The following is a 25864-nucleotide window of genomic DNA, read 5'->3' on the forward strand; positions in this document are numbered from 1 at the left end:
GTGCCTGGCACAGGTAGGCCCTCAGTATGTATCTTATTATTATTATTTTATTTATTTATTTTGAGACAGAGTCTCACTCTGTTGCCTTCAGTAGAGTGCTGTGGCTTCACAGCTCACAGCAACCTCCAACTCTTGTGCTTAAGCAATTCTCTTGCCTTGGCTTCCCAAGTAGCTGGGGCTACAGGCACCCACCACAATGCCCAGCTATTTTTTGTTGCAGTTGCCACTGCTGTTTTAGCTGCCTGGGGTCGGGTTCGAACCCACCACCCTCAGTATATGGGGCCGGTACCCTCCTCACTGAGCCACAGGCACCGGCCAGTATGTGTCTTATTATTATCATAGGACAGTGGCATCTTGATTCTCCTGAAGCCATGTGTTCTCTGAGAGGGAGGAGCCTCATCTAACACCAAGTAGGCACTCAGTGTCTGGCCCAGGGTCCAGCGGGGCTCCTGGCAGGGGCTCAGTGGGTATTGGAAGAAGAAAAGCAGGCAGCCTCTCCCCTTGCCCGTGAAGTTGAGTCTTGAAAAAAAGCTGTCTCGTAAGAAAGTGTCTCCTTTAAATGGAGGCACACTCACTCCCGGCCTTGGCCCCCAGAGCAGCAAGCTCGCCTCAGTGAGTCTCCACGGGGGATGGCGCCAGAACTCGGGCCGGCAGCGGCCCAGAGGCCCCTGCACGCAAAGGCAGTCACTGGAAGATGCAGAGTGACGGGCAGGGCTGAAGGCTGCGGGGGTAATTGCGGAGAGCACCCGCACACTCTGTGGCAAGACCCGTGTGGCTTTCTAAATCATGATGAAAGCACATTTGTTGTCACTAGATGTGTGGTACTTCAGGCCAGAGGTACTCTAGAAGCTACCCTGTCATTGCACAGATGACCAAGGAAAGGAGCAAGCCCAGGCTTCCTGACTTTAGGGCTGGGCCTTCGTCTCACACTTGGGCTGAGCATAAAAGATCAAGCAGCAAGGCTCTGGGCGGCGACAGGTGTGGCTCTGCTTCCAACATGACGATCTTGTCCCACAGCCCTGCTTCCACCGAGCTCCCCTCTGTCACTTGGGTGTTTCTGTGCATGTCTGGGAAAGAAATGGCAGGAGAGCTCCAATTAGGCAGCCTACTGGCCTCTAGACACCTCCGGAAACTAGACTAGATAGAGGAGGAGGAGGTGGGGCTTCCTGCGTGTGTGATGTTGGGGTTGTCTCCAGGCTCCATTCCTGCCCTCTGTGGCCTTGCTGGTCTGAGTGTCCACCCCAAAGGACTCCTGCTGTCCCAAGCCACCCACCTTCAGCCTCCAAAGGACCCCTGAACACAGACACCCTTGAAGCACCAGTTAGGAGGAGGATCCTTCTCCAACAGATGTTTGAAGAGTTCAGATGGGGAGAAACTCCTGTCTCTTCCCTTTGATGTGGTACCCTTGAACTTGGCTGCTTTTCACTGCATGTCTAATTAGAAACAGTCAGCCTGCCACTCCTATGGAGCTCATCACTCAGACTGTGGTGCTGGGTGTGCTTTTAACACCTCAGAGACAAGACTGAAATAGATGCCCTGCCTCCAGAAGATATAAAATAAGACAAATTGATAAAAGAAATGTCAGAAAACTGGATAAGGCAGGAGGGGCCTTGGTCTTGGAGTCAGAGGTCCTGGGTCCTACTCTCTTCCCTTCCCCAGGCCTCAGTTTTCTGATCTATGAAACAGATGAATAGATAGTCCCAAGATCTCCCCTGTATGTTTCCCTTATGTACAAGAGGTGACCAAAGCATGGCTCCCACATTGGGGGGGTGGGGAGCATCAAATCAGCAAGGAAGCACTGACATCAGAAGTTGTGGATGCAGAATTGGAAATAGACTCAGAGGTTAGTGCTGAAACCCTTTCGTTTCCAATGCAGGAGGTTGGCCCATAAGGTTTTAATAAACAGACCTCTGTTTATCTGGGGGCAAAGGACAATCTCAGAGGAGCAAGGGTCTTGGATAGGGCTTGCAAGAAGCCCCCAGTAATGGTAATTGAAATAATAATATTCACAGGATGCTTTCTGTGTACCAGGCACCATTCTGAATAGTTGACGTATGTAGGTTCATTTAACCCCTGTGACACCTCTCTGAGGTGGGTACCATTGTTCCCTTTCTAGACGTGAATAAACTGAGGCAACTTGCCCCAAGTCACCTGCTGGAGCCAGGATTCAGACCTGGCAATCTGGCGGAATCAGTGTTTCTACCCAACACACCTGTCAGTTCACCTGGCTGCAGGGCTTTGCCCCACTCCAGGTGGCTGGTATGGGGCAGCCCAGTCAGTGACAGGTGCATGGTTCCAGTATGCAGTTCCTTCCTGGCACCAGCTCGGGCTCTGAGTCTTATCTGCCCACGACCCTGGCATCCCCAGTGGCTGCAAAGCCATGTGGGGGAGGTCAGATGGCTGGGGATGCTGTGGCAGGGCCTGGGAACGGTAGGCCACACATCCCTGCTGGGTTCTGCCACCCTGTGATTTGGGAGTGGTGTGAATTCCCAGACAAGCCCAGCTGGGAAAATGGGAGGTGAGGGGCGTATAGGCTGGCGTCTGTCATTTCCAGCGCAGCTCCTACACACCTGTGCTAGCCTCTCTCCGTCCAGCTCCACCCTGCCCAGAGGTTCCAAGGCACCTGTCCTGTGGCATTTAATGCTATTCAGAAACACACTTCCGCCCATCTGCAGCTTCATCTACCACTGGGCACCTGTAAGGCTGCTAGCCCCCCAAGCAGCCTCACGTACACCTTCAACTTTTAATCCTTGGGCTTCTGCCTCAGTTCTTTCCCCATCCAGTGCCCATTTTCTCTGCCACACCACTGTGCCATGACCTGTGTCTAAATTCTTTAAGGCCCTCCAAGGTTTGCACAAAGGAAAGCTGTCTCTTCGTTCACAGGTTGTAGTAGCAAGTCTGAGCCTGTGCAGGAGCCCAGGCCGTGTACGTCCATGTCAGGGGCTCTGCCCTCTTGCAGGACTCCCTGAAGGCCTGGACTGCTTCTCAGTCCTCTCCGTCTCCTCTCACTCTGGACCCAGTAGATACCTGGTTGGGTGCAAGCAGAGACAGAGGTTGGTTGGTGCTGCTGGAGAAGACAGTGGCAGAGTGTCACCAGAGGTGTGCGCTGATTTCTTTGTCCTCAGTTTCCCAGAGAGTAAAGCCAACCCCTCTTCCTCTGTTCTTAAAGGGTAGGTCGGGGGTAGAGAAGAGGTTTCTTTTCCTCTAGACTTCTTGCTGATAAAAGATGTTTACCATAAAATGTGTTTATATATTATTTCACTAGATATGTGTCCATCTGCTTGCAAAATATGGATTTGAGGCTTTCCACACTAAGAAGAAATTTATAGGCAGATGTTGCATTTTCTACAAATTGAAATTTTGTGGTAGCCCTGAGATGAGCAGGTCGTTTTCAATAGCCTGTGCTCACTTTGTGTCTGTGCCACATTTTTGTAATTCACACAGTATTTCAGATTTTTTCATCACTATTTGTTGTGGTGATTTGGGTTTTTTTTTTTTGTTGGTGGTGGTTTTTTTGTTGTTTTTTTTTTTTAGAGACAGTCTCGCTTTGTTGCCCTCGGTAGAGTGTTGTGGCATCACAGCTCACAGCAACCTCCAACTCCTGGGCTTAGGCGATTCTCTTGCCTCAGCCTCCCAAGTAGCTGGGACTACAGGTGCCTGCCACAATGCCCGGCTATTTTTTGTTGCAGTTTGGCCAGGGCCAGGTTCAAACTCGCCACCCTTGGTATATGGGGCCAGCGCCCTACTCACTGAGCCACAGGTGCCGCCCTGTTGTGGTGAATTGTAATCAGTGATCTTTGACATAACTATTTTAATTTCTTTGGGGCATCATGAACTGTACCTATGTGGGACAGAGAACATAATTGACAAACTGTGTGTTATGACTGCTCCACCAACTTAGCCATTTCCCATCTCTGCCTCCCTCCCCCCCCCCACATTCTCTCAGACTCAACATTATTGAAATTAGACAATTAACTCTACAGCGGCCTCTAAGTGTTCGAGTGAAAGGAAGAATCACACATATCTCATTAAAAACTAGAAATGATTGGCTCGGTGCCTGTGGCTCAAGCGGCTAAGGCGCCAGCCACATACACCTGAGCTGGTGGGTTTGAATCCAGCCCAGGTCAGCCAAACAACAATGACAGCTGCAACCAAAAAATAGCCTGGGCATTGTGGCAGGTGCCTGTAGTCCCAGCTACTTGGGAGGTAGAGGCAGGAGAACCACTTGAGCCCAGGAGTTAGAGGTTGCTGTGAGCTGTGATGCCATAGCACTCTACCCAGGGCGACAGCTTGAGGCTCTGTCTCCAAAAAAAAAAAAAAAAAAAAAAAAAACAACTAGAAATGATTAAGGCTTAGTGAGGAAGGCATGTTGAAACCCGAGATGGCCAAAAGCTAGGCCTCTTGCACCAGTGAGCCAAGTTGTGAATGCAAAGGAAAAGTTCTTGAAGGAAATTGAAGGTGAAATAGCCTTATTTGCTGATCTGGAGAAAGTTTGAATGTTCTAGATAGGGAAGATCAAACCAGCCACAACATTCCCTTAAGCCAGTGGTTCTCAACTCTCCTAATGCCACAACCCTTTAATACAGTACCTCATGTTGTGGTGACCCCCAACCATAAAATTATTTTCATTGCTATTTCATAACTGTAATTTTGCTACTGTTATGAATCGTAATGTAAATATCTGATATGCAGGATGTATTTAGGTGATGCCTGTGAAAGGGTCGTTCAACCCCCAAAGGGATCGAGACCCACAGGTTGAGAGCCACTGCCTTAAGCCAAAGCCTACTCCAGAGCAAGGCCCTAACTCCAGTTCCATGATGGCAGGGTGGAGGAAGGAGTGAAAAAGGAAAGTTGGAAGCTAGCAGAGATTGGCTCATAAGAATTAAGGAAGGAAGCCATCTCCGTAACAGAAAAGTACAAGGTGAAGCAGCAAATTATGCTGAACATCTAGCTAAGAGCATTGATGAAGGAGGCTACACTAAACAAGTTTTCAATATAGAAAAAACAGCTTTCTGTTGGAGAAGGTTGGTCAAACAGCAGTTTGAGAGGACTGACTGCAATTTTGTATGAATTTCTTCTATGGGCAAAATGCTGTCAAACAGCATCACATGCTACAGAGAAATCTTTCTTGAAAGGAAGAGTCAATTTGATGCACAAACTTCATTGTTGTCTTATTTTAAGAAATTGCCACAGCCACCCCACCCTGCAGCAGCCACCACCGTGAGCAGTCGGCAGCCATCAACATCTTGTGATACTGTCCACCAGCAAAGAGGGCATCGTTAGCATTTTTTAGCAGTAAAGACAGTAAAGTATTCTTTAAATTAAGGCATATATATTGTTTTTTAAGACAGTACTTTTGATAATTTAATACACTACAGTTTAACAGAAATATAACCTTTATGTGCACTGGGAGACCAAAAATTTGTGTGACTCACTGTACTGCAATATTCGCTTTCTTATAGTGGTCTGGAGCTGAACCCATAATATCTCCAAGGTATGCCTATGTATAAACAAGGCTGTTACAATGGAAATCAAAATCTTTGGTGTTTTGTTTTGTTTTACTTTATTTTGAGATAAAGCCTCAAACTGTCACCCTGGGTAGAGTGCCATGGCATCATAGCTCACAGTAACCTCCAACTCTTGAGCTCAAGCGATCCTCTTGCCTCAGGTTTTCTATTTTTAGTAGAGACGGGTGGTCTCACTTTTGCTCAGGCTGGTATCGAACTCATAAGCTGAAGCAATCTACCCGCCTTGGCCTCCCAGGCGTGTTAGGATTAGAGGCACGGAGCCACCACACCCAGCCAGAAATAAAAATCTTTGTACAAGAAAGGGTGAGTGAATCTATCCATTACATAAGTTAAAATAGTTCTTATTGTTAAGCATCAAAATAAACACTGAGTTCCCTGGCAGCCAAAGCAAAAATAGAGAGGCACACAACAGGAACTCTTCTTTACTGCTGGTGGGAGTGCAAGCCAGTTTAAAAAACAATTTGGAAGTTTCTTATGAAGTTAAACATACTCTTACCATATGATCCAGCAATCACACTGCCTGATATTTATTCAAAGGAGTCGAAAACTTAACAGTCACAACAAATAGTGCACGCAGTTATCTACAGAGGCTTCATTCATAATTTGTAATACTTAGAAATGACCAAGATGTCCTTCAGTGGGTGAATGGATAAACTGGTGCATCCAGACAATGGATTATTATTGAGTGCCAAAAAGAAATGCGCTGTCAAGCCATGAAAAGATACGGAGGAGACGGAAATGCATGTTACTGAGAGAAAGAAGCCGGTCTGAAAAGGTAACATACTGTGTGATTCCAACTCCGTGACATTCTGGAAAAGGCGAAACTATGTGGTTGGAGGGAAGGGGGAATGAATAGGCACATTTGTCCAAGCCTGTAGAATGTACAACGCCAAGCGTGAACCCTAACGTCAACGGTGGGCTTTGGGTGATGATGTGTCATGTATCCTCATCAACCGTAACAAATACGCCGCTCTAATAGGGGATGTGGGTAACGGGGGAGGCATGCACATGTGGGGGCTGGGAATATATTGGATATCTCTGTACCTTCCACTTAATTTTGGTGTGAGTCTAAAATTGCTCTAAAATACAAAGCCTGCTTTTTTAAAGGAGGGGCGCAGAGTGATGAATCCTAGAGCAAAGTGTAGCTCATTGCTTGTGCACTAGGAGCTCTAAACCCCCATCGGAATAGATGCACTCAGGGTTGTCACTTGCTCTCTTTCCCGGCCTTTTCCGCATTCCCTGGGCAGCACGCCTGCCCGGCCCTCCTGGTGAATGTGCCCAGGCAGACTCGTAAGAGCCTTTCCTTTCTGATTTAAAGAAAGTGCTTTATTTTTCAGTTCTTTTTTCCATCTGTATTTCTACTTGCAAGCCTTTCCACTCCAGAGGTCAGCAGAAATCCCCACCCTGTTAATGTAATGCTTCTGCTCTCAGCCTAAGAGGCATGAAATTACAGCCTGCCACCTAATATTAAAGGCCATTTTCCGTGAATGTATAGATGGTGATGTCCAGATAATTTGTGACTTAAAACATATGGTCCCCACTCCCCTGTTAGATCAGTCTCAGCCATAATGGATTGCTCTGGCTAATATGGAGGACAGGCCTGGTGTTTAAGTAGGAGATGGTGATGCCCGGCAAACTGTCTGGCACAATGGCCCTCAGCTTTCTGGGGCTCTGGGTGAACTTCTCCTGGGGGAGAAGATGCTCTCCCTAAAGGGGCATTTTCTCAGGTAAAGGCAGCTGGTTCCTAAACATGCACAGCTCCCGGGAGCCCAACCTGCTTAGAATCTTATTTACTTTCATGTCTTCCGCGTCTTAATTACATTTTTTCTTTACTAGTGTCTTCATTCATTATTTAAATCAACTTTCAAAAATAATTATGCAATAATCTCTTCTCTATACAGTAGCTATTTACCTTCCTGTGCTGGGTTTTCACCTCTCCGTTCCTGTGTGTCTGTACTTACAACAGTGCTATTGTTGGAGTGGAGCTATTCCAGATAAAAGGCCCAGTGCCGGTATTTGGCAATTCCCAAGCAAGGAGCAGAATTCCCTTTGGGACCTTCTTCACATTGCCCAAGACTTGTTTAGAAAGCTGGCAGTATATGCTTTGCCCTCGAAAATAAACAATCTTGCATTTTACTTTTTAACTTTGCATAATTTCAGGCACACGTTTCCATGTAGCTACATAATCTTCTGATTTATCATTTTAATGGCTGTTTAATATTCCATCCAGTTAACACGGCATAATTTACTTAACTGTTCCCTATTGTTGGGGCCTTAATGAAAATTTGGATTCACTATGTAATACAGGGGAGGCTTGTTTTAATGATTACTGTTATAACATCCCCTGCCCTAACTGCATGCTGTTACTAACCCAGCTTTGGAGCAATAAATCCTGCATGAGAGGTATATGCACCAGCCCCTCTGATTTAATAGCTAATATGTTCACTGCACATGTTTTCCTTTTAGACCAGTATTTATGTAGCGTGTCCGTCCCTTCTGAATATTGTGTAATGCTAAATTGTATGCATTTGGCATATTATTCCAGATACTTCATCACTGCTATCATAAATTAACTGGAGTTTGGGGGTAAATAGTGGTTTCTGGCTGTCAGTTCTCATTCATTTATCGCAGCCATGTTCACTGTTTGGGGCTGGGCTCTGTATGCGAGGGTGAGCAAAGGCACTCCTGACTTTTGGGGCTGATGGGAGGTACATCTGGGGGTTGCTTTGTAGTATCTTTAGATTCAGCGGCAGATCGCATGAGTAGTGCTTTTTAAAACTGTAGAGTACCTGCTTTTGGGAAGGAGGGTGAAGAGGAGAGTGTTCTCCCCAGATCAATCATCAGCTACAATGTCCTCAGCCCTGAGAATTCCCCAGACCAGGAGGCTAGACAACCCTCCTCAGAACTGGGGGGAAGAGCTGGGCACGGTAGCTCACGCCTGTAATTCTAGCTACTTAGGAAGCTAAGGGGGGAGGATTGCTTGAGCTCAGGAGTTTGGGAGACCAGCCCAGGCACCACAGCAAATAAAAATTTAAAGGTAGGGCAGTGCCCATAGCTCAATGAGTAGGGTGTCAGCCACATACACCGAGGGTGGCGGGTTCGAACCCAGCCCGGGCCAGCTAAACAACAATAACAACTGCAACAAAAACAACAAAAAGTAGCTGGGCGTTGTGGTGGGCACCTATAGTCCCAGCTACTTGGAAGGCTGAGGCAAGAGAATCCCTTATGCCCCGGAGTTGGAGGTTGCTGTGAACTGTGACACCACAGCACTCTACCGAGAGAGACACAGTGAGACTCTGTCTCAAAAAAAAAATTTTTAGAAGTAATAATACAAAAGAGAACCAAGGGAGAATAATTTAGATGATGAGGACCCTACAAAGCAGGATGTAACAGATCAAATGGTTTGGTTGATTTAGGGATTTGCAAAGTTATCCATAGTACTTTACAGTTGGTCTTCACCTTAAAGTGACCAAGTTCTACCACTCAATATCTCTTTCTTTTCCTTTTTCCCTTTCTCCTGTAAAAAGGGAAGCACCATCCTCAAGCCTAATAAATGATCCCAGTTTATTTGTGGGGCCCAGCAAAAACCATGTTTTGCCGGAGTGTAAGACACCATCTCGTGAGAGATGTGTGTTTATGTGTCCTGAGAACCATGTAATGAGAAGATTTTTATTCTCTCTCTAGAGAGAAAATTATTGTTATTTGCCACAGAAGTGTCCGTTTGCTGCTTGCACTCACACGCGCTCTCCTATAGAGCACTGAGGTGGAGTGGAGGGCAAGGAAGTCCCGCCTCAGCCTCCCAGCAGGCTATGATGCCTACCTACTTGGTGGGATTCCCACTCATTCTATTTTTTTTTTTTTTTTTTTTTTTGAGACAGCGTCTCACTATGTTGCCCTCGGTAGAGTACTGTGACGTCACAGCTCACGGCAACCTCCAACTCTTGGGCTTAAGCGATTCTCTTGCCTCAGCCTCCCGAGTAGCTGGGACTACAGGTGCCTGCCACAACGCCAGGCTATTTTTTTTTTTTTTGGTTGTCATTGTTGTTTGGCAGGACTGGGCTGAATTTGAACCCGCCAGCTCAGGTGTATGGGACTAGTGCCCTAGCTGCTGAGCTGCAGGCACCGAGCCCACTTATTCTATTTTTAGCATCTGTTTTTGGCAAAGGGTAATAGCTTGTGGGGTAGTGATACAAAATTCTCCCTTTAAGTGAACTTACTTAATCTAAAAAGGCAACATAAATGGTGAATTGTAAACTGGTAAATTGTTAACAACCCAGGTGGTAGTCAAAAACAGCCAACATGAAATCACTTTGTGACTAAATGAAGTTTGGGAAATACTAGCATGAAGTTAATTAATTTAAACACAAAAAATCTCTGATGCGATGTCCTTGGCTTCTGTTTTATCAGCGCATGTGTGCAGGTTAGAATTTTTGTCGCTCCTGCGAGCTGCTCTTGCATCATGAATTCAGCCCAGTCTGAAAGCAAGGCCCTAGCTCGGGAGGGCTGGCATCATTGGTGTGCACATCATCAGCTGCTCTTGGAGGCAATTACTCCCCTGGGTTTCTGGCCTTTCTTTGTGCTGTCAGAACTCTGATGGAGACAAGGCCTCAAGGGTACATTTAAATAGTTCCTCTCCCGACCCTCCCTGTTTTGCATCAAATCTCACCTCTGCAGACCTAGTGTTCCAGCCAGAGTGGGCAGTGAATATACAAACAACAAATAAAGGCTACACAACTTGTTGGACACGTTGTCTGCCCGATGTAAACACTGAAATGGAATATTACTCAGCCTTTCAAACACGTGAAATTCTGATACATGCTTGCAGTGTGGAAGAACCTTGAAAACATTATGCTAAGTGAGATAAGCCTGTCGCAGAAGGACAGGCACCAAATGGTCCCACGAGCAGTCAGAGTCACCATGATATCAAGGAGAACAGTGGTTGCGGGGGGCGGGGAGAGGGGGATAGTGTTTTATGGGTACCGAGTTCCGGTTTGGGAAGATGAGACCCTTCTAGAGATGGATGGTGGCAGTGGTTGACAACAAATTGGATGTACATAAGGCCACTTAATCGTACACTTAAGAGTGGCTAAAATGCTGGATGCTATTACATATGTTTTATCACAATAAAAAAAAAAAAGTAGGTATAGAGCATGTTCTTTCCAGCCAGATTACCCTGGCTTGCCCTGGTCCTACCACAGGGAATGCCACTCCCTCCTGTCTCCGCTTGTCAGAGCTGTCAGGTCAAATGCCAGCTCTCTTCCCTCCTGCCCTGCCCCTCCCAGGCCCTACCCTGAGCCCCCTTTGCCCCTAAGCACTGTGGCACTTCACATCTCCTGGGAACAGCGGGCTTCCTGACAGCTGCCCCCACAGTGAACCTTCCCTCGTTCCTGGCTCCGGCTTCATACACAGTAGGGATCGATGATCAAACAGCACATGGGGTTTCTCTGTTTGACCAGGAAGCACCTGATGTTATCATTCTAGCATCCCTCTGTGCAGCCACCGCTGGCCTCCCCGGAAGCAGCAGCTGCTGAAATGCACATCTCCTGTCTGAGACCTCATCTAGACAGGCAGGTTACCCCTCAGCGTGCACCAGTACTGAACTTTAGTAGGCATAACATCTTCTCCAGAATCCTGGGTGTTCAGCCTGGTTAGAGACAGACTCTGGGAAGTAGACGCGAAGGGAGGGGGCCACCCAGACTTCACAGGGGAGAAGATGGTGGCCTCAGATCCACTGGAGGAGGTTCTTTGTGTGTTGGTTCTTTTAAATGAACACCAGAGCTGGGCAGGAACTTGGGGACCATTTGGCCCAATCTCCTCATTATACAGCCCAGAGAAGATGGGGAACTTCCCTAGTGGGGGAGATTCCCACTCTTCTATCAAGTGGAAGGTGAGAGCTCTTCTTTTTTTTCTAGGCAGGTGTCAGGACACACTTGGAAATGGTGTTCATGCCTGGGCCCTGCTCTGCTCTTTGAGACAGATCCACAAGTGGACCAAGTTGGGAACCTTCTAGCACTGTGATTAGGTCCAAAAGCCTGTGGTGTGTGGGAGAATGCCTTGCCCAGTGGGAGCAGGGACACTGCCTTCAGGGGGTGGCAGGCAGTGGAGCACAGAAAGTGTCCTATCCATATGTCATTCTCACCTCTCAGCTCAGGCTGGCAGGCCTGAGTTCAGAGGTGTCCCCTGGTGGGGATCCAAGTGGGGAAGCACAGGTGGTACACCCCTTACATCTCTGCTTCCTCTCTCTTTGTGCCTGCAGAATTTCAGAGGCAGGAAAGTGTCCGGTCGCAGCATAAAGGTATCCAGTTATACGACACCCCTTACGAACCTGAAGGCCAAAGTGTCGACTCGGACTCTGAGAACGCCGTCAGCCCCCGACTGCGGGAGAGCAAGCTGCCCCAGGACGATGACAGGCCCGCTGATGAGTACGACCAGCCGTGGGAGTGGAACCGGGTCACCATCCCAGCCCTGGCAGGTAAGGAGCCCATGGCCCTGCACTCACCTTGAATGAAGGGAGTACATCCAGCAGTCCCAGCCTGTGCTCAGCACCAGTTACACAGCTTTGTTTCATGATCCGCTTGGGCCGTCCTTTTTCCTAGTACAGCAGGACCACTCAAAGATGATTTGAACCGCAGAGGGAAAGGAGTCCAAGCCAAGGAGAAATCCGGCGTCTGGACTACAATCTTCCTAGTCTTCAGAGCTGGCCCAGAAGTGTTCTTTGTCTGGCTGCCTTGGTCCTGCTAATGATAGTCCGGCTCACTGAAGCCAAGATTTCAGGTTTTAGAAGGAACTTTCTTAGAGAATAAGAGAAAACCAGTCTGCTCTGCAGATGGGACCTGATGGAACCTGGCAGTCCCACCTGTTCCTGTGGGCTGAGCCAGACCTACATGGCTACAGGGTACTGTCCTCTGTCCCACTTTAGTGTGAGCCACTTGCAGGGCACAGGCAAGGACCACATCCTTACTGCTCAGCCCTTCCCACAGGACTCCCCCCAACCCCGTCCAGGAGCTCTTGAGTGACTCAGGTGCCCCCTTCCTCCCTTCCCCTTAGAGTTTCTTTCTAGAATCTGAGTATTCACTACTATACCCAAACTCCTCTCCCATGGCCCTTGTGGGAGGCAGTCTGGCCACATGTCACAAGTCATGAGCATGCGCCTACACTCTTTGATGCTAATCCCACTCCTGAGAATCTGTGCCAAAGCTATGATCAGAAATTCAGAAAAGGCATCGTTTATAATCATGAACAACTGACAGCCACCTGAATGCCCAGCAACAGGGGCCGGATAACTGGATTTTTGTGTATCCATGCGGTAGGATCTCGTGTAGCCACTAAAACGTAATGTTTAAAGTTTATAACAATCCAGGGAAATGCTTTTGCTTAATGTTGAGAGGTAAAAAGCCAGATGCCAAAAGATTTATATGCATCTAGGAGTTGAGGCATGTGAAAAGAGAGAGACTGAGTGACTAATTTAATTCTTACCACAATAAAGTACATAAAGGGAGGAGAGTGTTTAATTTGCTTAAAATTCACTTTGCCTTAACTCTCTTCTTTCTTCATACTCAAGTAGACCCTTACTCCCTTTCTAGCCCCCAACAGGGAGGCCTCTGCCCTGCTCCCTTCCTGGGCCCCTCAATAATTACCATCCCAGCTGTTGCAGCACACACTGCTCACATTCTTTGGGTATAGCATGCTTTATGAAAAAAACCATTTTTCTTCCCAAAATGCTCTTCCCCTGCCTTATCTTATCTGGAAGAGCCCTATGCCTCCCTCGAGGCCGGCTCAGTAGTTGCCTTCTCTACAAGTCCTCCTTGGCACTAGGAGTCACATGCCCTACAGACTTCCTTGCTGCCTCTGTGGGCCTGCTGTGTTTCCTGTCACTGGTGGAACATTTCATGTTCTCGTCATGTCACAGTTAGTTCTGGAAGTACTGAGGCCACTGGTTTCCCCGCCCACCTGTGAGCTGGGCACCAGTCCCCCCTGTGGAGGATGAGCCTCCCCCTGTGAGCTCCTCAAGGACACCCTGTCAGGTGTCTCTGTGTCTCTGGCACCTGGTGGTGAGGGCCATACACAGGAGGCCTCCGAAGACAAGAATGGTAACCCCAGGTCTCTCCTGTGTGTTTTACGCCCTCCCTTCACCCAGGGAAATCCAAGAATTGTCCCCTGGGCATTCTGATCAGGGGCTGTGCTCCTCCTGGTGTGGGAGGAGCTAGTGCCATCCAAGATCTTGTTCTTTGCGAACTTGATTACAGGGTTGGAGGGACTCACAGGGCAACCTCCCCAGACACCAGGGCCTGTGGCATAACAGCACTGCAGGCAGGTGTGGGGTCTTGCCCTCTCTTGGACAGCTGCAGGTCACTCCAGGGCTGTTGTTACCTTCAGTGCTCTAGTCTAGGCTGGCATCTAGCTGATCAAAGTGTGGTCCCTAGGCCAGCACCATGGCTTCACCTGGGAACTGGTTAGAAATGCAGGGTCGGGTGGTGCCATAAAGTGAGACTCTGTCTCTACAAAAAAAAAAAAAAAAGAAATGCAGGGTCACAGGTCCCATCCCAGAGCCAGGGAGTCAGAACCTGTTTTAACAAGATCCCCAGGTGGTTTGTGTATTTATTAAAATGAGAAGCATGTACCCTACAGGACATCATCTTTTCAGAGGCTCTCAGGCCAGAACTTGCCCATTTCTGCCCAAAGGTGGTTTCAGAATTTCTGTAAGTTTAATTGTTCACAAAGAATCCTAAAGTCCAAGAGAAAACTATCTCAGAATAAGTTTCTGGGTCTACAGCTGTCCATTTTGGCTTTGGTTTTATGTCACTGAGTTGCTGTCACAGGTGTCATTATCAGTCTGACTTAGGTTCTTGATAGAGGACAGATGCGAACCCTTGTCCGTGTGTGTCTCATCCTGTCACTTAGCTCTGTGTGTCCTGCTCCAGAGCGGATCATGCTTTTCCCAAGCAGTTCTTGGCTCAGTTCTGGTTCCTGGGTCATAGGAGGAAGAGGAGGAGGCTGTCCCACTCAGGCTGAAGGGGTACGGTGGCACCAGCCTTTCCCTCCCCATGTCTGTGGATGAGAAACCCCCTTGCCATTTCCCACCCCTCAATGGAAGTGGAGTGAGAATTAGACGGGCCACCTTTCAGTACTGAGGGCGAGTCTAAGCAGATCGATGGGATTGTTGAAGCAACATTACGGCCCCGTTTGTAAACTTAGAAGTGTGGCTACTCAGGAATGCAGGCGAGGTTTTCTGCCGGAGTCAGTATTGTGTGTGTGAGTGTGCAAGGGTATGCATTCAGGCTTTACGAGTCACTACTATGGCCAGGGAGTAGGGCAGTGTGTGGCTGGGCCCCATGCTTGTCGCAATGCCTGTTAGAAATGCCTCATGCGGTTTTTCTCAGTTTTCAGGAGCACCGTGTGGGAGTCCTGGGAGCCTGGGGTGTAGGATCCTCAGCTGGGGAAGGACTGTGTGGGATGAAGTTGGCTGGCCAATATCGCCACCCTCTTCTTTCACCTCTCGTATGTGCTGATTCCACAGGTTTAGCCTGCCTAGGCAACCTGGGCTGGGGATTGGGTCACTGCTTTCAAATTCCTAAAGGGTATGGAGAGTGGAGGACCTCCCATGAGCACAGATGGGCTTGACAAGAGGGAGTCTCTGGTGCAGGACTCAGGAGCATGGCAAGAACTTCAGTTAGACCTGAGTGTGTATAATGAGCTTCCCAGCACTAGCAGTTTGTAAGCAAAAGCTTCAGTGAAGCAGGACTGATGACGGGGGACATGTCCTGGGTTGTGGATCTGTGGTCAGCTCCAGGGCTGCGTCCATGCTTCAGAACCCCAGCGTGCTGGTCAGAGATGGGAAAGGGAGTCCCTGAGTTAGCTTACTCCACGGATGAAGCAGAGTGCTATCCTGTGTTGTGTTTTTTGGCAACAGCCAATGTTCGTTTTGTTTGTTTATTTCGAGACAGAATCACAGTCTGTTGCCCAGGCTAGAGTGCTGTGCTGCCAGGCTCACAGCAACCTCAAACTCCTTGGCTCAAGCGCTCCTCCTGCCTTAACCTCTGAAAGTGCTAGGATTACAGGCATAAGCCACCACACCTGGTCTCTGTCAGCATTTACAGAAGTCAGTCCCTTCCCTTCTTGTCAGGCTGGGGGCTGCAGCCTCAGGAAGTCTTGATTATCACTTCCCAGTTGCTGTGAAAACAGCTATTTCAGGGTGCGAGGTGGCCCCAGCTTCTTGAGAACGAGAAAGTCTTCCTTTCTCTCAGAATTCTGTAGGCAGCATTTAATTCTGGATTTGGGAGGTTGGTAGTGAGAAATGCCAGAAGATGGTGGGGAGGGGTGGCTCACGCCTGTAATCCTAGCACTCTGGGAGGCCGAGGCAGGTAGATTGCCTGAGCTCACAGGTTCAAGACCAGCCTGAGCAAGAGCAAGACCCTGTCTCTAAAAATAGCCAGGTGTTGTGGTGGGTGCCTGTAGTCCCAGCTACTTGCGAGACTAAGGCAAGAGAATTGCTTGAGCCTAAGAGTTTGAGGTTGCTGTGAGCTATGATGTCTTCGCACTCTACCGAGGGTGACAAAGTAAGACTTTGTCTCAAAAAAAAAAAAAAAAAGAGAGAGAGAGAGAGAAATGCCAGAAGAAGCTGCCCCCAAAGCCCTGAATATCCATGGCCTGCTCCCCCTCCAGGAAACCAAACCCCACCCTCTGGTCAGACCCCAGTCTCCAGGACAGATGCACAGTCTGGTGTTACCATTGGCTGCAGGGAGTGGCCATAGCAAGCTGACAGCCCCTTCTCACCTGGAAGAGACACCTGCTTTCCTGAGCTAGCTGGACACTGCCTCCAGCCTACTTTGAATCACCCTCAGGGATCTTTATAGCAACAAGTTTTGAAGCCAGTGGGTCTAGAAATGGCTTTTCTATCTTGTCCCCTCCACACACCCCCAAGTGGAGCTCCGGGCCCAGATAAGGCCTGTGTGGCACTCCCTGCACAGCGTAGGAAAGGGGACAAGGAGCCTTAGATGATGTCACACCTTCTTGGGATGGGGAGGGTGCAGGTGGGTGTGGCAAATCTGACTAGCTCCTGGGCTTTGTGGCACAGATAGTGAGATGGACAAGTGGAGCCTGCACAGAAAATGGCCATGTAGGGAGGGCTGAGGAGCTATAGAAACAGACCTGGTGGTGCTGGCACGGATTTGGTGCCAGGCACCTTACACTGGTGCCTGAAGGGCCAGTCTAAGGACTAAGGATTGAACTTGTCCTGTGAGCCTCAGTTTCCTCACCTGGGAAATGAGGCTACCAGTTCCCCCTGTGGAGGATGAGGTTTACTGAGTACTGTATCAGGAAATGCTGGGTCCTTGCGCTTACTGAGCACTTTCAGAGGGCATCGTCTCCTAAATTCCTCACAACCCCCCTCTGGGAGGCTAGTTTCCTCCTTTCACAGATAAGGAAACAGATCCAAAGAGAAGAAGGGCCAGTGGCCCGCAACTGGTCAGCAGCAGAGCCAGGCTGCAAACCTGTGGGGTCTGACTCCAGAGCCCACACCCTACCCCAGCCAGGTGTCTGGCCTCTTAACCATAGCCAAGATGTGCATGAGTACAGGCGGAGCTCTCGCCCTGCACACCCACGGGCAGCATCACATCCCTTCATCTCCCACTGGTACTTCACATTACTCGCTCATGGGTTCCGACCTGGACTGGTTCCACCGAGAATTCTGCAGGAGACCGGGCTCTGGAGCTTCATCCTAGATGAGGGGCCTGGCACCTTCCCACAGATCAGTCATCCTCAGCTGCCACTCACACAAGAGGGGGCTACATGCCGTTGACTCCTACTCCCTCTGTCCTTCTGGAGAGAAACTGGGACCCAGAGAGGTGAAAGATACTACTGGAGAACCTCATGGCAGGACCAGGGAGGCCATATGTGGAGGAGAGATTATTGTTTCCTTTTAACCCAGTGAATAGAGCTAATAGCTATGTCTTTAATATTTTGCAATTGTAGCTGAGAAGACAGTAATCAGAGCACTTATTCGAGGAGCCAGACAGCTGGGGAGAGGGATATGAAGGGCACCTTCAATACTGTATTTATTTATTTATTTATTTATTTATTTATTTTTGAGACAGAGTCTCAAGCTGTCACCCTGGATAGAGTGCTGTGGTGTCATAGTTCACGGCACCGTCCAGGCTCAAGCAATCCTCTGGCCTCAGTGTTTCTATTTTTAGTAGAGATGGGGGTCTCACTTTTGCTCAGGCTGGTCTCGAACTCCTATGCTCAAACAATCCACCTGCCCCAGCCTCCCAGAGTGCTAGGATTATAGGTGTGAGCCACCATGTCTGGCCATTCAATACTTTCTTATGAAACAAAGTCATTTCGTTTCTGACAGACATCTGACTCAGACAGTACACAGCATAGTCATTTGGAGTCCTTGTCTGTCTTCCCTACTAGCTCTTTGGTGGGTTTCTCAGCCCTAGGAAGTGCAGAACAGTGTCTGGCATGACAGGACTGGTGGGGCAGCAAACAATCCCAAGTTCACACACCAACGCCATCATTTGCCAGCTTCGGGACCTCAGGCAGGCTGTTCAGTCCCCCTGAGCCTTAGTTTACCCATCTGTAAACTGGGTTATCACAACTTTTAATCATGCTGGATCATTAATTAAAGCCAAAGATCTGGATAAAAAGACATTATAAAGCCCTAAGGGGTCATGCATATAAGAATCGTTATTGGTATTCAGGGAGGGCTTGCTTTATTAAATTAAATTTAATATAAAATCAGTTCTGCATAAAAAGGTACTTAGTGGCCCCAGAGGACCCATTTAGAGCTTATTCCCACGTATGCCTGGCAGTGAGAAGCAGGGGTAGTGTAGGGAGCGACACTTCTGTAGGAGATCCTACACCCTGATTCCTGCAGCAGCTCCAACCATGAGTCTCCCAGTTTTTCCGTTCTTTATTCAGTCCTGCTTGAGGACCGGGCCATGGGTCCCCTATTTGTGAGTGGGTCCCCACTTCCTCTCTCTCCTTTGCCCCCTCCCTGTTCTGGTTCTGCCAAGTGCATGGATTGGTTGGTGTGCCTAGAGCAGTCTCAAACTGGAGGGAGTATTAAACAGATTGGGGGCCCCACCCAAGAGTGCCTGATGCTGGGGATGTCCCGTGTGAGGCATGAAAATGTGCATTTCTAACAAGTCCCAGGTGGTGCTGATGCTGCTGGTCTGGGGATTCTACTTTGAGAACCTCTAGACCTTACTGAGTATTGTGCTGTGTATTAGCTCTTGAGTGGGGATGGCACCTCCTCCAGGAAGCCTTCTTTGACACGACCAGTTCCTTCCCTACCCTCGTCCCAGGTCGGGGCCCTTTCTCTGTGCTCCTCCTGCACCCTATACTGGTGTACATTGGTTTGTTGTGGAGCAGCTGGACACACACTTGTCAGTCAGCTTGTGGATTGCTGTTGGTATGGTGTTCACCCCTTAGCCAGTCTCCTTCTTGAGTTTTAACACCTTCAAAGACTCATCGAGTGAAGCTGAAGGACAGAGAAAGGGAAAGGTCCCAGGTATGTCTGTTTCCTAAACAGTCATGAATCATGTCTGAGCCAGCTCAATTGGCTAATTTTAAATAATACTACTGGAAGGGGGAACAGGAAATTAACATTTATTAAGCAGTAACTGGGAACCTGGCATGAGTTAACCCTGGAAAACCCTGCAAGGCTGGGAGTTGCTTTGTTGTCATCACACAGATAACAATTCCAAGGCTCAGAGAAGGTGAGCAGTTTTCATGCAGTCACACAGCAGTGAACTTGGGTCAGTCTGACTGTAAAGCTCTTTCCACTGCTGCACTGTAGAAAGGGTCAGTTCCCATCACCTTGTACTGGTGTAAGAGTGGCTTGGATTTTGGCTGAGGCAGAAGCAATTGCACCTGCTCCATGTTGCCCTCATAACCTGTCCCTGTCCCCCTCAAATGCAGATGCTCTGAAGCTGGTAAGGCCCCCACTGTGTGTACTGACATTATTCCACACTTGTATTCCCACTGAGCCGTGACTCATCCTCTGTGCTTACAATAAACAGGCCCAGCCTTGGCAGAGGGTTCCTCAGAGAATCTTAAACCTGGCCACCATCTGTCAGACCCAGCCGAATGCCACCTCCCACAACTGGCGTCCTCGGGCTCCCATGATGCTTCCTGTCCCCTGCATAGCCTCCCAGAATGCCTTGGGCCTGTGAGGAAATTAACAATTATGTTTGTACCCAGAGCTTTTTGCTATGTAATGAGTAACAGTTGTAATTAATGTTTAACACGTGTGAACAGCCTTCTTTGACACGACCAGTTCCTTCCTTTCCTGCCCAGAAAGGTGGAGGGGGTCAATGACAGAATTGGGATCCCTTGCCTCCTTTGGCTAATATGTTACTGAGGGACAGGTTTTTCCAGTTGGTTTTTCTATTTGACATATGAATGAATTAGTTTAGCAACCTAAAAAAAAGAAGAAGAAAGAATCAGTGTTTAATACCTTTGGTTCATCTGCTAATTATAGTGATAGACCATTTCCTTGGGATGCTTTTGTCTCCTATGTGGAAAAAACCAAAAGATTTGATAGAAATCTTTGCTCTTCTGTTTGGCAAGTCAGAGATCTTCACGTGGATGGAGATTTTCAATGAAGGCAGAGAGCCTGCCCATCTTATTCACACCTGGGTCCCCACCTAGATCTGTGCCTGGCATATCACAAGCGCTCAAATATTTGCTAAATTATTGACGAAATCAGGTCTCAGGAAAACCAACCCCGAATTCTGTTAGAGGCACTAGAACACACAGATAATCACGTGGCCTGCTTGCAAGGGAATGGTTTGTTTTCTTATCATTCTTTTATGCTGCCTGCCTGTCTCCTCTCCACACGAGGCAGAGGAGACTGCGGGGGAGAGCGTTTCTGAGGACGTTTCTGAGCAGCAGTTGACTGCGATGGGGTTGCCACCTCTGGTCTGAACTGCCAGGTCAGAAGCAGGACGTGCATCCCTGTCTGTCTGAGGATTGGCTGAATCCAGATGCCACCCTAGGGGTGGGATGACCAGTGTGTGGCAGGAGCCCCATGGGAGCTATGTTTGTGGCCAGCACCTAGCTTGTCCCCTCCTGTCTCCTCGCCTCCCCGCTTTCATCTGCAGTGAGCATGAACAGAAACATATACGGCTGGGCTGGGGCTTTGGGGTCTCATGGACAAGGAGACTCATTTCCACAAATGCCCAACCTGCTCCATACCAGTCCTCAGGTTTATAGATGGGGGAAAAGTCACTCTCCCAGGCTCTAGGATTCTAAATAAGTTCTGTGGATGTCTGCAGGTGAAAGTGTTTAATACCTTTGGTTCATTAAACAGACGCACTGCATTCGATGTGTATAGGTCCCAGGTATGCCTGACAGGTGACCCTGGCCCAGAACTCAGGAACTCACTCGGGTGCTGGGGTCAAGGGAGTCTGGATTTAAAGCCCTGTGCTGCCACTTGTTTGCAGAATGATCTGCAAGGTGGGAGTGGTACTCCGCACCAGGAATGGGGGGCACAGTGAGTGCTCAGTGGATGCGTCACTGTTGCTGCTCCTGTTTGTGAGAATGCGTCACACTGTAGATGGGATTTATGCTGAACTTGGTGGGGGTCTCTAAGATTCGAGTCTTTCAAGTCTAAGCTGTAGAGTTGGGGCAAGACAGTTCCTTTGCCAGACCTCTATTTCTTATCTGTAAAGTGAGTTATGAGGTAAAGATGACTTGCTGTGGCTAGTAGAGGCCTCTGTGTTTGGGTTATTTCATCATTTTAACCAGGCTTTTCCTTCAGTGTCCGGGAGCCAAGCAGCAGCCCTTGGAGGGGAGGGTCTTTGCACCCAGTCATTGTGGCCATGTGGCCTCTGAGGAGTCACAAATCAGAGGATCGAGGCATGCCCACTTCTGCCAGACCTGCCTTCCCCATCTATCCCAGGCTTGAACATGCACACACAGTATTCCTAGAACCTCACAGCCTTCCCGCTAGCCGCCGCCCCTCACAATGGGGACCTCTGTTCTCAGGCACCTCCCACACTGAGTGTCAGTGCAGTGCCCTGGGGCTCATATGTGTCTGTGAGGTGAACATAGAGGCCTCTTGTTGGTAATCCCGGAAACCCAAACCAAACATTTGCTGAGCCATCTGTTGTCTTTCAGCCTCCCTGGAAGGAGAGCTGACACTCACCAGGCAGGTGGGGTAGAGGGGTGCACAAGGCCTGCCTGCTCTTGAACTGGAGGTAACAAGGGACCTCACCTTCTCCATCTGTAAAATGGGGATTCTAATGCTTGTCTCTCTGTGTGTTGGTGAGAGTCCGCTGGGATCACGTAGTGCATTGTTTAGAAAGCTGAAGCAGCAGAGGCCTGTTGTCATGGGAACGGTTCAGTCATCTATAAGTATTAGTGCATTGCTGTAAAAGTTTATGGCATTTTCATAGGGAGGCTCATGCAGTCCACCCCTAGCTTCCAAACCAAGGCACAGTCCCCCTCTTGTGCCCAGCAGCAGCCCCTCTATGGCCTATATCCGCCCCCCTCACCCACCTTTCCCCACAGATGCCCTCAGCCTGGGGTTGGCAGTGTGCAGGAATCCCGCCAAAGACTGCGAGAAAGTCCTCAGGTGCCTTTTCTCTGCCTTTATGCCCTTGTTTTCTCAGAGTAATAGGACATCCGTGAACAAACACCAGGCCTGGAACAGTCTCTGTGCCTGTCCTGTCAGCCCCGTATGGTTTACAGACACACCCCGTGTTCATTTCCGGCTCGTCCACTGCGAGTCTCTGGCAGCTGAGAGTTCCTTGCAAGTCAGTCTGTGCACAGGGTCTTAGTTTTAATCGTTCTAAGCCCCACTGCCTCTGCTGAATGGAGAACTGGGAGGGTTGTAGACTTCAGGCCAGAAAGAAGCAGCCAGTCTGAATTTAGAGAACCATGCTGGTCTTGCCTGGGCCCAAGGCTTCACTCTGGTCAGTGGTGAGGACAAGAGGAGGTCTGACAGACTGTCACCGGCTCTTCTGTCCCTGTGCCTTCCTTGGGAAGGGCACTCTCAGGGCAGCCCCAGTGAGACGAGGCCACCCAGGAGGGGAGAGGGCTCAAGACTTAGGGCTGGGGCCCACCCCCTGCCTTGAAGCCTGCTGCTGTTAGCTTGGGCAATTCACCTGACTACATCAGCCCTCTTTTGTAAAACCATGGGCAGTATAGCACCGACTTCATAGGTTTGCTTTGACGACTAGAGAAGAATGGGAACTCACGTCCTCCACAATGCCTGCCTATGCACAGGAAGCACTATGTAAACATTTAGCAATTTCACAACTGTTTTAAAATAATTTGAGGGTGGAGTTCAGCTCCTAAGTTCCTTTCTTGATTGTTTGAGTAGAAACTGTGTGGTCCTGCCGAGCTAGGTGGAGATTCATTTGTCCAAAAGATAGTGAGAGTCCGCTATACATCAGGCACTGTTCTAGGCCCTGGAGAGTCAATCTTGAACAAAATAGAAGGAAATGTCCTTTCCTCCTGGAGCCTCCAACAGTAATCTCAGCAGGAGTTGGTGAGGAAAAGGGTGGTTTCTGATACCAGGCATTTATACTTTTTTTTTTTTTTTTGGTTTTTGGCCGGGGCTGGGTTTGAACCCGCCACCTCCGGCATATGGGACCGGCGCCCTACTCACTGAGCCACAGGCGCCACCCCAGGCATTTATACTTTTGAGTATATGGAATGGGGGCATGGAGTGTTCTGAGCTGGATTTGACTTTGGGGGCCTGCCTGGACCTTGGTTTGTTACTTTCCACCTCTACAATCCTTCAGTTGTAGTTCTTGCCAAATGAGGCAGCTAAGATTCAGAAGCTTAAGAAACATGCCCAAAGTCACACACTCAGTATTAGCAGAGGCAGGATTCAAACCCAGGTCTTCCTGACTCCCAAGCCCACACCCTTTCCATGAGGCAGCACCACTGCAGTTCCTCTGTTCCCTAGCTGTGTTTTGGCCCATGGACCATTCGCTTACCGGAGCCACCACATGATGTGGAAAGTCTCTGGAGACTGAGGCACATGGTTCCCATCTCTGCAGAGTGTCCATCAGTTCTGAGAAGATGCCTGCATTACCTCACTGTTATCGAGGCCAGTGTCACAGAGGACAGTGATGTAGAAACAAGGTACTTTGGAGCTTAGAGGGGGAGAAAGGGATTCCACAGAGGAGGGGGAATCTAAGGCAAAACTTACCCCCAGGAGGTAGTTTTATTGCTGAGCTTTGGAGAATAGCTGAGATCTTTGCAGACAGAGATAGTGAAGAAAGCATTTCTAGAGGGTAGACATGGCCATGGTAAAGGCAGATGATGGATTTGGGGACTGCACATTCTTCGTGACTAGAACCGAAGGGTGAACATGGAACCCAGGGGGTTTTATAGAGGAAGGTATGTCTGAAAGGTTGCTTTGGAGCCACTGAAGACCTTGAGTATCAGAATGAGTTTGCCGTAGGGCGCCGGACCCATATACTAGAGGTGGTGGGTTCAAACTCGACCCCAGCCAAAAAAAAAACTGCAGAATGAGTTTGCCTTTTGTCCTGGGGTACTGGGGAGCCAGTGAGGGTTTGCAAGCCCAGAAGAACTGCTTTAAAAGGAGGTTGCTCTCTGAACAGTGGACAGGAAGGAAATGGACCCTGAAGGAACACATTTATTTGACCTAAACAAACATTTTCTAAGTACCTTCTCTATGCAAGGTTTTGCAGTGAGTTTAGGGGCAGACAAGACTGGAGAAGACAAAGAAAAAGAAATCCTGAGGGTTGTGAGCCACCAAGAAGGAGAAGTTAGTTCTCTGCAGGTGGGATCAGGGGAAGCTTTGTGGAGGGGCAGCCAGCATTCAGATGGAAGCCGAAGAGCAGTAATTCCAGCCCCAGACATGGAAAGTGGGGGGGGGGGGTAGGAATGAGACCCGGCTCTTGCCAGCCCAGCTGGAGGCTGTTCTGATAGGAAAGGAAGATATGTGGGTCAACAGACCTGCTATTTAGCTTTGAGACCCTGGTGTTTTTCTTGACCCTCCCTCTGGACCTCCATTCCTCACCCATTACTCACATGGCAGAGTTATTTGGGTGATTAGAGCTAACATAGGTACCCTTGTCTATTGTTGATAGTGACCACACCTCAGGACTGCTTGGTATGAAATCTGTAACAAAGCAGAAGGGATCACCAGCTGCAGAGGCCAATCCAGATGGGAGAACCAGGCAGGGCAACCTCCCTGAAGACAGGGGCACTTGAACTGGGTCTTAAAGGATGAGTCCTATTACTGGACCAGATCTTTGGGGGGAGATATTTGGGATGAGCCAAAAGGTGGCTGCTGGCTGAGCCCTTAACAGGCCACCTCTCCCAACACCACCAGGGCTCTGGAACCATCATCAGAACCAGTCAGAAGGGCTCCCCGGACCTCATCCCACCCAGTTCAGTCTCACTTCTCTCCAGCGGGGTTCTGACTTCCATTTTTAATTGCCTATAGGTAGAATTAATTAGGTTCTGTCATTCTAATGACTCATAGGGGTAGCATTTTTTTTTTTTCTCTAAATGCAGATAGTCTTTGGAAGAATCGTCTTTATCTTTTATAGAAAAATCACTAAATTAAAAAAATTGCCATGTTAAATTGTAGATTAAAGGAAACTTAAAGTCAGAAGGAATGAAAGTAGTCATGTTTGGAGCCTTTGTTCTTAAAATTTTTTCTTTTGCTGCCGCAGCACCACACTTAAAGTTCATGTATTTGTATTTTAGGTGAAATGATTTGCCTAATTAAATCTGTCATTCATCACCACCTGTTCTTTCTAAAATATGTGGCTATATTATTAAGCCTGCCAGTGAACATATAAATTAATTCATTGGGGAATTACAGTGTTGACTAGGACGTTATTAGGTTTTATCCAATTTATCTGGTATGAAAACTGATATTTTCCCCAGTAAAGCAAAACAGCAGCTCATTAAATTTCTTCATTTAATCCCTCACTGAGCCCCAGTTATGTTGAAGGTATTATGCTAGGCATGGGGGCAGGGCACTTACTGTACAGCCCCTGCCCTCTGGGGGCTCCCAAGAGAGACAAAAAAACAAGCTGGTGAGGGGGGAACCATGGGCTAGGATCAAGGTGAGTCTTGGGAGGCTTTCTAGAAGTGTAACCCTAGAGAGTTAGAATCAGGCAGGGGAAGAGGTTGGTGAGAACTGAGATTGGACAGGCAGCCATTTCTGGAAGAGCCTTCTAAGTTGTGTTGAAAAGCTTGGGTTTCTTCCTCAGTCCGTGTTCTGTGGTCTATGCCCCTCTTTTTTTTTAGAGTAGGGATCTCTCTGTTGCCCAGGCTAGAATGCTATGGCTAGTCACAGGCAGGTATGATCGTTCTTGTAGCTCACTACAGCCTCA

General features: G+C 48.6%; 1 protein-coding gene across 2 annotated transcripts in view; it reads left to right on the plus strand.

Moving 5' to 3' along the window:
• SHB (SH2 domain containing adaptor protein B) overlaps window positions 1-25864 on the plus strand; it is a 139608-nt gene that overhangs the window by 73925 nt on the left and 39819 nt on the right. For both annotated transcript variants that reach the window (XM_053568369.1, XM_053568359.1), the window contains exon 3: window positions 11785-12000. In XM_053568369.1, coding sequence (XP_053424344.1) covers window positions 11785-12000 — 216 coding nt within the window. The remainder of the gene's footprint in view (window positions 1-11784; window positions 12001-25864) is intronic.

The sequence above is a fragment of the Nycticebus coucang genome, chromosome 2 (genome assembly GCF_027406575.1).
Source record: "Nycticebus coucang isolate mNycCou1 chromosome 2, mNycCou1.pri, whole genome shotgun sequence".
NCBI lineage: Eukaryota > Metazoa > Chordata > Mammalia > Primates > Lorisidae > Nycticebus > Nycticebus coucang.